The sequence below is a fragment of the Myxocyprinus asiaticus genome, chromosome 2 (assembly GCF_019703515.2).
Source record: "Myxocyprinus asiaticus isolate MX2 ecotype Aquarium Trade chromosome 2, UBuf_Myxa_2, whole genome shotgun sequence".
NCBI lineage: Eukaryota > Metazoa > Chordata > Actinopteri > Cypriniformes > Catostomidae > Myxocyprinus > Myxocyprinus asiaticus.
The window spans coordinates 6,498,310-6,512,041 of record NC_059345.1 but is presented as its reverse complement, the minus strand read 5'-3'; the positions used below and the strand labels follow the sequence as shown (position 1 = coordinate 6,512,041).

The 13,732-nt window shown below is 43.2% G+C and overlaps 1 protein-coding gene across 1 annotated transcript; it reads right to left on the bottom strand.

The window, feature by feature from the left end:
- Positions 1 to 6,664: 6,664 nt before the first annotated feature.
- Positions 6,665 to 10,907, bottom strand: kcng4b (potassium voltage-gated channel, subfamily G, member 4b). The gene is made up of 2 exons (XM_051649761.1): positions 10,161 to 10,907; positions 6,665 to 7,492 (listed from the first exon to the last, which is right to left on the bottom strand). The coding sequence occupies exons 1-2, from the start codon at positions 10,905 to 10,907 to the stop codon at positions 6,665 to 6,667; spliced, it is 1,575 nt and encodes a 524-aa protein (XP_051505721.1).
- Positions 10,908 to 13,732: the final 2,825 nt, after the last annotated feature.

Sequence of the window (13,732 nt, the reverse complement as noted above, 5' to 3'; positions counted from 1 at the left end):
AAAAAAATCATAATCAACCCCTGGAGAGAGTTTTACATATCCATACACATAACACTATTAGACAACCTGCTTTCCCAATCTCTTAGATTGACTTCAGCATCTTTAATTTGAATAATACTGAGCTATTATCAAATCAGCCTGTGACTGACATCTTATGTTTCAAATGTTTATGTAATGCTGTCACTGGCAATGACAAAGACGATGAAGACGATGATGTGTGATGAACCCAAGTGCAGTTTATTATCAATCGTGAAATCAAAAACCCGTAACTCCAAACATGAACAAAATACAAAAACATGATCTTGACATAACCTGACTTGAGTTGTCTAAACTTGACATGACATGAATAATCCTACAATGTTACATCCACAATACCTGACAATGGACAATGGCAAACATGAGGCTTAAATACATGGACAAGGGAGAAACATGACAATGATAACCAATGACAAGACAGAACTGATGACAAGGTAACAAGACAATAAACCAATGAAAGCAAGACACATGAACATGGAGGGAAATATGAAATCACATGACCAGGGAACCACATGACATGAAACAAAACAAGAACTAAACTTTCAAAATAAAATGAAAACATGAAAAACATAAACAAACACACACAACCCTGACATATCCCCCCCTCTAGGGGTGGCTCCTGATGCCCCAAAACAAAAACACAATGTTCAAGAGGGAGCTTGGCGACTTGACGTGGTTACATGGCATGACATGGTAACATGGTAAAACAAGGTGTGGGGCATGGTCTGGTGAAAACATGGCGTGGAACAAGAGACCAGGGTGGAGCCAGTGGGGGGTGAAGCCATGGGAGACTTGAGGGGCGGAGCCATGGAAGGCGGAGCCGTGAGAGGCTCGAGGGGCAAAACCATGGAGAACTGGATACCCAGAGAGTAGCCGAAGACTCGAAGGGCCAGGGTGGAGCCAGAGGCAGGGAGGACCAAGGCGGCGCCGGAGGCTCGGAGGAGCAAGGCAGAGCTAGGGGATCAGAAGACTGAGGCAGAGCCGGTGGGGCTGAGGACCAAGGCGGAGACCTAGGGATGGAGGTCCCCGGTGGAGCTGAAGGATCGGAGAGATGAGGCATAGCCAGAGGATTGGAGAGCCAAGGCAGAGGCAGGTGACCGACAGACCAAGGAGGAGCTGGAGGGATGAGGGACCCCGGTAAAGTCGACAAGCTGAAGGACTGCAGTGGAGCTGAGGGAACGTAGTGCCAAGGTGATGTTGAGGGATCGACAGGCCAAGGCGGAGTCCAGGGCTCAGAGGGTCTAGGCGAAGTTGGAGGTTCGAAATTTCTCCGTGTCTGAGATTTCTCAGAGGGCGTTGATCGAACCGGTGGCTTGGGAGGAACCGGCTGATCAGGAGAACTCAGGGTGGGCACAAGGGCGGGAACCAATTCCAACTCAAATAGCCCAGTGAGAGATGGCTCTGGAATGGACGAGGTTTGCAAAGCTGGCTCTGGGACAGACGAGGCTTGCAACGTTAGTTCGTTGGACGTGGCAGACATGGGCGTTGGCTCGTTGACCATGGCAGGCTTGGGCGTTGGCTCGTTGACCAGAGGTGAGCCTGAGACATTGTATGTACAGACTGAAGCTTGGCTGTGACATAGCATGTAGCAGTCTCAGGCGTGGCTGTGACATGGCATGGAGCAGGCACAGGCCCGGCTGTGACATGGCATGGAGCAGGCTCAGGCACGGCTGTGACATGGCATGGAGCAGGCTCAGGCGCGGCTGTGACATGGCATGGAGCAGGCTCATGCGAGGCTGTGACATGGCATGGAGCAGGCTCAGGTGCGGCTGTGACATGGCATGGAGCAGGCTCAGGCGCGGCTGTGACATGGCATGGAGCAGGCTCAGGCGTGGCTGTGACATGGCATGGAGCAGGCTCAGGTGTGGCTGTGACATGACATGAAGCAGGCTGAAGCGTTGCTGTGACATGGCATGAAGCAGGCTGAGGCGTTGCTGTGACATGGCATGGTGCAGGCTGAGGTGGTGCTGTGACATGGCATGGAGCAGACTCAGGATCCAGGGCAAAAAATGGCGCTTACTCAGCAACCATGATGAGGAACTCTGGCTTGGCGGCCATGACGTGGGACTCTGGCTTGGCAGCCATGACGTGGGACTCTGGCTTGTGGCCATGACGTGGAACTCTGGCTTGGCGTCCACCTCCCCCACAGTGAACAATGAACCACATATTAGTAGGGCAAGGTCGATATACTGAGCCAGGCTGTGGGTACTCTGACCACCTGGCATCAGGGAAGAGATTGACTCATTCAGTCCAAAGCGAAAACAGTCCTTGAGGGCAATCTCATTAAAATCGACGAGGTAGCAAAAACCACAAAACTTCGTGACATAATCCTCCAGGGGACGATTCCCCTGGCGTAAACGAAGAAGCTGGATTGCTGGGTTCATTTTGGTCGGTCAGGTATTCTGTAACGCTGTCACTGGCAATGACAAAGACGATGAAGATGATGGTGTGTGATGAACCCAAGTGCAGTTTATTATCAGTCGTGAAATCCAAAACCCATAACTCCAAACGTGAACAAAATACAAATACATGAACTTGACGTAACCTGACTTGACTTGTCTAAACTTGACATGACATGACATGAACAATCCTACAATGTTACATTCACAATACCTGACAATGGACAATGGCAAACATGAGGCTTACATACATGGACAAGGGAGAAACATGACAATGATAAACAATGACAAGACAGAACTGATAACAAGGTAACAAGACAATAAACCAATGAAAGCCAGACACATGAACATGGAGGGAAACATGACATCACATGACCAGGGAACCACATGACATGAAATAGGAACAGGAACTAAACTTTCAAAATTAAAGACATGAAAAATGTAAACAAACACACACAACCCTGACAGTTTATCTTAGCTCATATTGCTGCAGCTGCTCATGTAAACATAAAATGTGTGCTCACAGCTAATTAAGCTGTACATCATTTAGAATATACTGACACACAATTATTGGACACAAACAAAAACCATAATAAAAATCAATCTAAATGTTCTAATACAGGAGAAAGTGGGAAATGGGAGACGGCAGGCTAAATAAACATTTAAATGTTTAGAAAATAATAAAGCATGCTTAGTTTAACTGCAGTATATTTAAAATCCATTTACTGTTTGTATATGTTCTACTTCATATTACCACAACATAATCTTTGTGATTTATCACTGGCTAGTACAGAAAAAATAATAAAATAAATGACATTCATAAAACAACATTCTAGTTCATTGTTTATTGCATCAGAGACATAAAAACAGATGTATGTATAAAACATGTTAATTTACTGACTGAAATGTCTGCTAAAAGGTTAGTCATTTTAAGTAGATATTAACTCTAGGTGGGTATGTAATTTACAAAGGTAATAATCAAATTGACTAATGGGCTGCAGACAAAATCCCAGATTACAACACTGTTCTTTACTGATCTACATTGAAGGAATATTCTGGGTTCAGCACAAGTTAAGCTCAATCGACAGCATTTGTGACATAATGTTGATCACCACAAAAATTACTTTTGACTCGTCCCTCCTTTTCTTTAAAAAAATCAATAATCGAGGTAACAGTGAGGCACTTACATTGGAAGTGAATGGGGGCCAATTTTTGGAGGGTTTAAAGGCAGAAATGTTAAGCTTATAATTTAATCACTTGCATTTATTCTTCTGTTAAAACATGTGTATTATTTGAGCTGTAAAGTTGTTTAAATCAACATTTTTACAGTCGTTTTAGGGTTTGTTGGTATTACATCATCATGGAAACAGTTGTAAAATTGGCTATAACTTTACACAGAGAAGGTTAGTAAGTGATTTTATCAAACAAAAATTATGTTAAAACGCATTTTGTTTATGTCTTGTGGCTATACTTTTGAAAGTGAGTATTTTAACATTTACGGATTGGCCCCCATTCACTTCCATTGTAAGTGCCTCACTGGAACCTCGATTTGTGCTTTTTTTTAAAGAAAAGGAGGGGCAAGTCAAAATGTATTTTTGTGGTAATCAACATTATGCCACAAATGCTGTCGATTGAGCTTAACTTGATTTGAACCCGGAATATTCCTTTAAATTCAAACCTTACTTGTGAAGTAAGTAACTACAAATCAAAGGTCATGACTTATTATAACTCATGATAATGTGTTGACTGATTGAATAATTTAATTCACATCGCAAATTTATGATACAGAAAAACACACAAGTAGTCATGCACACAAACAACACAGTAATGATAAACTTTATCATCTTCAGTTTTGTGTTTAAGGGGAAAGAAATACATCATTATGCAAAACCTCAGTATACTAAGGGGGAAAACAAACAAATGAGTTTTAACCAATGGTCTCATATTTTTAATGATACTTTGTTATGAAAATGTAATGCATATCAACAGATTCTGTGGAAACACATGAAGGAAACAAGGAAACCAAGACTGTGTGCATTATGGTCCAGACTTTTACATTTTTGCAAGAAAATAAGATCCATATTTCTGCTGTTCGACCTACTAGAAGTTAACTAGAATTTGCAAACAACGAGCAAACTTTCAGGTCAATGATTCTTACAAGGCAACTTCATAACATTTCAAAATTTAAATATTAAACATCATACTGTATAATGGCCCCAAGTGGTATGTGGACACTTTCTGTAAGCCACATAAAACAACTGCATCAATATAATTAGGTGACAACATTTTAAATTAAGTGGCATCTGTAAACTAATGATGCTAGACATTTTTCTCAGAACTAACTTCACTTTACTGAGGCATTTTTGCATAGACTTTTAACCAACTGGTGTCAAGGTAATTTTGTATTGATGTATGAAGTCCGCTGTCCTCATTTTCACACGTGTCCGAGCAGAGTAACCACAGGTGTAGTTCCACTAACGTCTGAAACCAGGAAGTCTCCAAATACTTCATTTGGAATAGTATATGATATACATTTTTATCACTGAAAACCTTGAAAAGTGTTTTGTGCATTCTTTCTTTGACATAAACTGAGCCGTTGAATTAGCCACGCCCCTCTTTCCAAAACCCAGACTCAAAGACCCAAAGATACCAAATGACAGAGCCCGTCTGAAGGGGGAGCCTACAAGCTTAGCATAGAATAGCATAACGCAGCGGTCCCATAGACATTCTATGGGTGGTACACTGGCGAGGAGACAAGAGGCCGTTCTTTTTGAATGGAAGTCGATGGAAGACATGGCTTATTACGCTGAATAAACTGCTTTTGTGAGAAAACAGCTCATCACTTAATGAGTTGACCGCCTGTCCACTTATCTTCAACATGTTTTACACTTAATCATTTTGGAGTGAACTATGTGTGGAGTTTACTACGATAAAATTGCTGTTTTATAAGAGAAGTCACGGATGATTTTGCGACGGGTAGGTGTCAGTTTACGGCTCTCTCCATTCGTTTGTATGGTATCTGCAAACGGTGACTTACTGTTGTAACACGCTAGTTGACCGTTACGCTCTCTCCTATGGTAAAAACGTGGTGGCTGTTATCTCAGTATAGAAGATCTCTGCCAAATTAGCTTTATTGAGACCGACATCGTGCAGAAACGGTTGTTAAAAACAACAGCAGCAAAATATCGCCCTCAACTGACAACTGTTATGAACAACAAGGCATAAAAATGGAATTAAGCCTCAATAATTCACTACAACTATACTGTGAGAATGTTCAAAATGATTGACAGGTCGAAAGCATCAGAGACCGTGGCCCACGGACACATTTTTGTTTGCTGTTTACAGAGTTTAGAGCTGTCACAGAGAGATATCGCATGATACTTATTTCATTAATATCTTTCAGGGAGTAGGAAAATTCTTTGCATGCCTTTCCATGAAAAAAATCGCTTACAGCAACTTTAAGTGTCCAAATACTTTTTTGGGGCCACTGTATGCTTTGCTCTTGCTAACTTGTGTTGATTCAAGAGGGCTCTCTCTGACTGCAGATGTGTTTTACCATATAAAATAGTGTTGAAATGGCATTCATGGAGCCAATATTTCCAGAGTAGCAATGTGATACAGTGCTATGTAACTAATGGGTCAGATATCATTGCTGCGTGCAGGGGCAGTGGTCAGACTGATCTCACTGTGAATTTGACCCCAATAGGTCAAAAATTCGTCAGCTGAAATCGATCTGTACTTAACTAAATTCAAATAATTGCCCCCAGTGGCTGAAATCTGGAAGTGTTGTTTAACGTATGGGGATGTGAACAGTTTCTGGGTTAAATGTCCACAGAGAGGTGTCAAAAGAGAGTTGTAAAGCGAGTTGTTTTTAGTTGTAAATGATGTAATACAGTCAACAGGAATGCATATTTTATTAACCAAACCCCAACCCTAAATCTAACCATCAGTGGAGTTAAAATGTAATCTTAGAGGGAAAATGCAACATCCGAATCATGCTCATTATTGATTATGTGTGTGCGATTACTTCCTGAATTCTATGGGATCAGACCCTGTATCTCTAAGGCTGCTGATGCAATGCGCTATCAGTCACGCCACAGGAAAAGGTAAACATATTTAGATTGATGCAAAAATGTCTGAAGAGAGATGATGCCTGACAGTAACTTGGCAGAATGGGGTCGATATCAGGGTACTGGTACATTTGTTAGAAACATATCAAGTTCCCGTGATCACGTTGCAGAGTTGCCATTCTCTTTCTTGCGTAGACTATTACTGTTGGAGTTGGCCCAAGAAAAAGAGTGTCTCTCCATCGCTCTTTGGGCGTCCTCTTTAGCATTGGCATCCAGGATGGCCACCCGCTCTTCTTTCCAAATCATCTCCTGTTCGTGTTTTAGCTCGTGATATGAACGAGAAAAAACATGGAATATGGATGTAGCAGGAAAAGCCATTATTAGTATGCCACTTAGTATGCTGCTGAATGCCACCACCTGGCCAGGTATGCTGTGCGGAACCATGTCGCCATAGCCAACTGTCGTCATGGATATAATCGCCCACCAATAGGAGGCAGGAATACTGCTAAAGCAATGGCTGCTGGTGGCTTTGTTCTTCGTAAATTCTTTCTCCGCCAAATGTACGAGAGGTGAGAATAGCGCAACAGCAACACAAAGGAAGAGAAGTAGAAGGCCAAACTCACGCATGCTCCGCTGCATCGTCAATCCGAGCGTTTGAAGTCCCAGTGAGTGTCGGGCCAGTCGCATCACATAAAGGATCCGCAGAGCGCGCATGACACGCAGAATTAAACCCAGCTTATCTAAATATGCGCGACCACTCCCAGTGTTACTGTGAAGCTCAGCTTTCTCCGATTTGTCCTCGGTATCAACCACTAATGACATGTAGTATGGAAGAATGGCTATGACGTCTATGATATTAAGTGGATTGCGAACAAACTGCAGTTTACTCTCAGCCTGAAGAAAGCGCAACAGAAACTCCAAGGAGAACCAGGCCACGCACACGGTTTCCACAATGAATATGTTGCGACACTTTTCTGAACATGCACCCTATAAAAAGAATAAGCAGAAATCAGAGGTTTTATTTGAACATCTTACTGAAACAGATGCATGGCCTAACAATAGCTGGGGTTCCATCCAACTATTTTGATGTGCATTTTGAAATCGCACATAAGAAATCCTGAATGGAAATGACTGATATGCGAATAAACTCTTAAAATTTGCTTAAAATTGAATGCGCTAAGAAGAGGTGGATTTTCTAGATTTTCACATTAGCTAAAATGTGCATTAAGGCGATAGAAACGGTTTCCTTGCAAAACGATGATATGTTTTGACCATTGGTGCACATGTTATAAGTGTGCGATAGCTTGATGTGACTGGCCTAATGAAAAGTCAGACCGTGGTACACAATTCTTCAAACTTAGCTCTTGACATAAGGAAGTTGTGGCAGGGCGGTGGGTGGGGCCGGGTCATGATTCTACACACCCGGCCCCTAATCAGGCTGATTAGCCAGAGAGGGATAAAGGCAGACTGGAGACGGCAGTGCGACAGAGAGATAGTTACGGACAGCTGTCCGACACCTGTGTGTGTGTTTGTGCTTTTGTTTTAGTTAATCATTAAATATTATTTATATTGTCAAGCCGGTTCTCGCCTCCTCCTTTCAACTGATGTGATACAGAAGTGTTTAACCCACAGCTGGTCTTTAAAGTGGGTCCACACAATCCGCCAGAACAGTTTTGATCGCGGGTGCTCCCAGGTATGCGGAGGCTGGCGACGTAAAGGGATTGCATCCATTTCAGACCTCATTATATCAGATATTACACTTCTTCTGTGGTGTCTCCTGGCAACAATTCATAGAACGAGGTACAATTGGTCCAATCCTGCAAATAAAGCTCTCCCCGAAGAAAGGAGTTTCATTCAGCTGCTCCATCAAGACAAGGCGACTCCCTCAAGATAATGCGCATGAGGTAGTGAATGGAAACACGCAACGATTCATATTTTCTTTAGTCGAATTTTAAGAAATGCTCTTAAAAAATGCTAAACATTTAGATGGAAACCCAGCTAGAGTATAACAAACTGGCATTTGCATTTTAACAATTAGAATACGTATACTATGCAGTATATTACAGGGTAAAATAAATAATTTCTGTGTCACCAAAGAAAATTAACAAAAATAATGTCCGTCTGCCATTGGTCAGACAAACAGGTAGTCTTGTCCAAAACATACGGCATTGGTTGAGCCATGTTACTATGCCAGACCACTCAAACAATTAATAATATTTTAATTACCTGGTCTCATAGGAACACATTACTATACCTAAATTTTTACAAAATAGTTTTCACGTGGCTCGCACGTTTTGAGGGAATTGCCTGGCCAAATAAACAGTAGAGGCGCTACAACAACATTGACTTTTATTCAATTTCACACAAATCATGAGTAAAACAGCAGATTATCAGTTCATAAACACTTTTTGCCCTTTTCCTCACACAATGCTAACTTACGGCATCAAAATACCTTTACTATAGCGCACGACTTGTAAGGTGATACATTTGAACATTTGCATTATATAACCAAATACATTTGAAGGCTTGTTTGAGTGCAATCACATTGCAATCACAAGCATTGACTCAACTGATAGATAGAGTTGCCAGCCATCTCATATAATATGGAATCGTCTGCCTCTTTAACCATTGCGCAGTGTCTCACAGAGAGAGCCCCGCTGAAAAAAAAGTCCCATATTAAATCTGGAATGTCCTGCATTTGGCTGGTAGAAAGTTGGCAACCCTACTTATAGAGCATTGCACTGGCGATGCAAAGGACCGGTGTACGAGTCCTGAAGTGCACACGTGTCGACACGGGAGCCAAAGGTGTCATAAAAGCAACATAAAAATGACTATATGTTTTTCATCTCACATTTGCTTTTTATGACACCATCAGTTAGGTTTAGGGTAGGGAGGAAGGTCCTGTTTATTTAAAACATGATAGAGCATTAACCTTAAAAACTTCATCTGTTTGGGAGAACATTTAACTCACTTTTATGGTGGACATTAAGTGATGTCCACAGAGTGGCACCAGAAGTGAGTTGTCAAGCGATTGGTTCTTAGTTGTAAATGATGTGATACAGAAAAGAGGAATGCATATTTTACTAACCATACCCCTTAACCCAACCCTCAACCCTAAAAATGCAACCTCCGAATTGCGTGCATCATTGATTATGCGAAGGCAATTACTTGCTGGTTTCCACACAAGCCCAAAACTCATGTCTTTGAGGCTGCTGATTTAAAATGCTAGAAGTCACGGCACAAGAAAGGGTAAACACATTTGAACTGAAGCAAAGATGTTTGATGGCAGATGGTGTTTGTCAGTAACTCTGCAGAATGGGGTCAATGTATGAAGTAGCAGACTGTTCGCAACAACATGTCGAGTTCCCATGTGATCATGTTGGAGGGACAAGTTTAAATTGTTTTCTATGGAAATCAACAGCATGTAATAGAGCTTAACTTCTAATTAACCTGGAACAATCCTTTAATAACACTGTATTTAAATGTATATAAATTTATCAAAATATTGGACAGTGTTTTGGAAGAAATGTTTCTGTATTTACACTTGGTGACACTAGTGGTGCAGAAATTACACACTTTATTAATATAGTATCATGGAATTAAGTGCACTCATAACAAAATAGGTATAAAAAAAATAGTGATTTTGAGCACAAACCCTGTTCTCGTGATCAGGCATGGTGCTGATGCACAGGCTGATGACTGTCACAGCAATCATGACAACCGAGAAACAAGCAAAGGCCTTCCCAAGCCAGCCAGAGTGAGGGTTATCCACTATTTCTTGTAGTCGGCCCATGAACCGGAGGTAGCACTTATCCTGCACTATAGGCCTCTGCAGTGCCAACCGCTTCTGCCTCCTCTCTTCCTCCTTCCTTTTCTTCTCTGCCACCTCCTCCACATGAGTCAACATCCTACGTCTGCAGCAGCGCTCCATGTGAGCGGGGTCGATGCCCCAGTAACTGAGCTCGTCTGACAGCGACACAGCACACACCTGCCGTAGCAACCTCAGTTTACCGGCAGCCAGGAAGTTTAAGATGACCCGGAAGGCCAGCGAGCTGCGGTCAAAGAAGAACTCTCGCCGGGCATCATCATAGTCATCGCAAAGCTGGGCGATGTCGTCAGGGCTGCTGCAGTTGCGTAGCTGTCCCAAACGAGAGAGGGGGAACTGTTCCAGGGTGCTCCAGGGAAACGTGTAGCAATCCCCTCCGACATTAATGAGGGCTAGTTCACTGTGATCTATGTCTCTAGGGGTCGAGGTGTCCCGTAGTCGCTGGGCCCGTTGAAAGTATACACCTTTGATGGTTTCAGTCTCTGGGATCTCTGTGAAAAACAGGTCGAGACTGCTGTCGTCTGTACTGACTGAGAGATTGCTGAAGTCATGGTTGGCATTGCTGATGATGGGCATGGTGTCATTTGGGCATGTAAGTGAGAGGAATGACAGTAGTAAAACGCTGGTTTCTATGACTGTGGACAAAAGGGAAAAAAACATCAAGGTATCAATTTATTTTTCGGAACAGTTTCATACCAGCTAATGTTGTATGTGTGAGCCTATGTGTGTACAAATAGGGGAGACTGGGGCGAGTTGTCACACTTTTACTCCAGTGAATATTTCTCTGTGTAGTTTATTTTTGAAAGTCAGTTTCTGCCTAGCCACATACATTAAACACACATTGACCTTTTTGACAACTTGCCCCAATAGCCTGTTGTCAAAGTATTTGGGGTAAGTTGTCACAGTGAAACCTGCCATTAAACCAGTGGCATACTGTAGGTTACTTCCCCTCACCATGAAAACAAAATCTACGCCTCTATTTACAGTGGCAAGAAAAATTATGTGAACCCTTTGGAAGCTTTGCTGCTTCGGGGCCTGGACCACTTGCCATCATCGAGGGAAAAATTAATTCTCAAGTTCCCGAGTTTTTCTCATTTATTCTGGTGAATGTTTATATTCCTCCACTAGCGTGTGTGAGCGCAGCGCTGCAACAGCTGGCTGATCAGATCACAACAAATAAAGGTAATCCCACAGGCGATCCCTCTCAGCTTCTGAGCTTCTCTCTTTCGATCCCTCAAACACAAACTCACACTCAAACTCACACACACATGCACAAATGCACTAACTTGTTACTCCAGTAAGTGCTCCAGTAAAGCAGCGCGAGCCTCACTATCCTCCGTTGCTTGTTCTTGACTCTTTGGACTCAAGATGGCGCCGAGTATGGCTGCTGCATTGTGAGCTCCGACACAACATTGTAGTGTTTTGTTTGTTTTGTTTACAATTCTTATGTTTTTTGTCTTGGATGTTGTCTGCCTTATTGTCTACGACAGACAAACACTTTTGGACATTGGTTCTGCAATTACACACCGTAAACCGGACTTCAAATTCCTCAATGCCGACCCGCTGTTTACAAACACACCAGCAGAGCCCTTTGTGTGGGCTGCCCGCGGAAACGCAAAAGGAAAAGGAGAAACAGAGCCGGCGTTCTCATCAGAGTAAGACGTCGTGCAAATCGACCCCCGCTACCTGGCAAGCGGGGGCCGATTTCTACTGGCAAATGTTCAGTCTCTGGACAACAAACTCTGCGAGCACAGAGCGTGGATCTCTTTCCAATAAGAGATGAGGGACTGTTGCATTATCTGCCTTACAGAAACTTGGATGTCTGCGGAGATTCCAGACTCAGCCATTGAACCCGCGGGGTTCTCTGTGCACCGAGCGGACAGAGCGAAAGACCTCTCAGGTAAAAGCAGAGGTGGTGGTGTATGTTTTATGATCAACAAATCCTGGAGTGATCAGAGCAACGTACATTCTATCAAGTCTTTCTGCTCTCCTAATCTGGAATTTCTCATGCTTCTCTGTCGACCATTCTGGCTACCAAGGGAATTCACAGCGGTCCTTATCACTGCATTATCACTAACACAGCATCAGGACCTGCACCAGCCGACTACATGACAGCTTCTTCCCCCAAGCAATCAGACTTTTGAAATCTACATCCCCCCACAAGCCGACACAGACCGGGCACTCAAGGAACTGTATGGGATTATAAGCAAGCAGGAAACCGCGCACCCTGAGGCCACGTTCATTGTGACCGGGGACTTCAATAAAGCCAGTTTCAAATCAGTCACACCAAAATACCACCAACACATTAGTTTTAACACACGAGGGGACCGGGTTTTGGACCATTGCTACTCTCCCTTCCGGGATGGCTACAAATCCCTCCCCCACCAACCATTTGGAAAATCGGACCACTCTTCCATTCTGCTTCTGCCCACTTACAGGCAGAAACTGAAACAGGAAGCACCCACCCTCAGAACGATCCAGTGCTGGTCAGACCAATCAGACTCTACGCTACAAGACTGTTTTGATCACGCGGACTGGGAGATGTTCCGGTCCGCCTCTGATGAAGACATCGAGCTTTACACTGATAGCGTAACATGTTTCATCAGAAAGTGCGAAGAGGACATCGTTCCGACCAAAACAATACGGACCTATCCGAACCAGAAACCTTGGATTAATAGTGATGTTCGCGCGGCACTTAATGTGCGGACCTCCGCTTTTAATTCCGGGAATGCAGAGGAGCATAAACAAGCCAGTTATGCCCTCCAAAAAATCAGAACAGCAAAACGTCAGTACAGGAACAAGATTGAAGGACAGTTCAACACCACCAACTCTAGAAGCATGTGGCAGGGAATTAACATCATCACAGACTTTAAAGGGAATAAAAACTCCACCGTGAACACCGCTGCCTCTCTCCCGGATGAGCTAAATACTTTTTTGCTCGTTTCGAGGGAAATAACACCACCCTCGCGGAGAGAGCTCTCGCGGCTGAGGTTAGTTCACTCTCCTGAGCTTCCCTCCCTCCAGGACATATATACTAGGCGGTGTGTGAAAAAAGCTCAGAGGATCATCAGAGACTCCAGCCACCCGAGCCATGGGCTGTTCTCACTGCTACCATCAGGCAGGCGGTATTGCAGCATCAGGACTTGCACCAGCCGACTACATGACAGCTTCTTCCCCCAAGCAATCAGACTTTTGAACTCTTGATCTCCCACACTCAATATATCAGCACTGCACTTTATTATCTTATATCTCACACCGGACTGTCATAAATTATATTATTATTATATTATATTCTCTCTTAACAACACACTGGCAACTTACTATCAGCGGACAGCCTGAATGTCAATACAGTACAATACAACCTACTGTACATTCTATATATACTATATATATTTTTTATT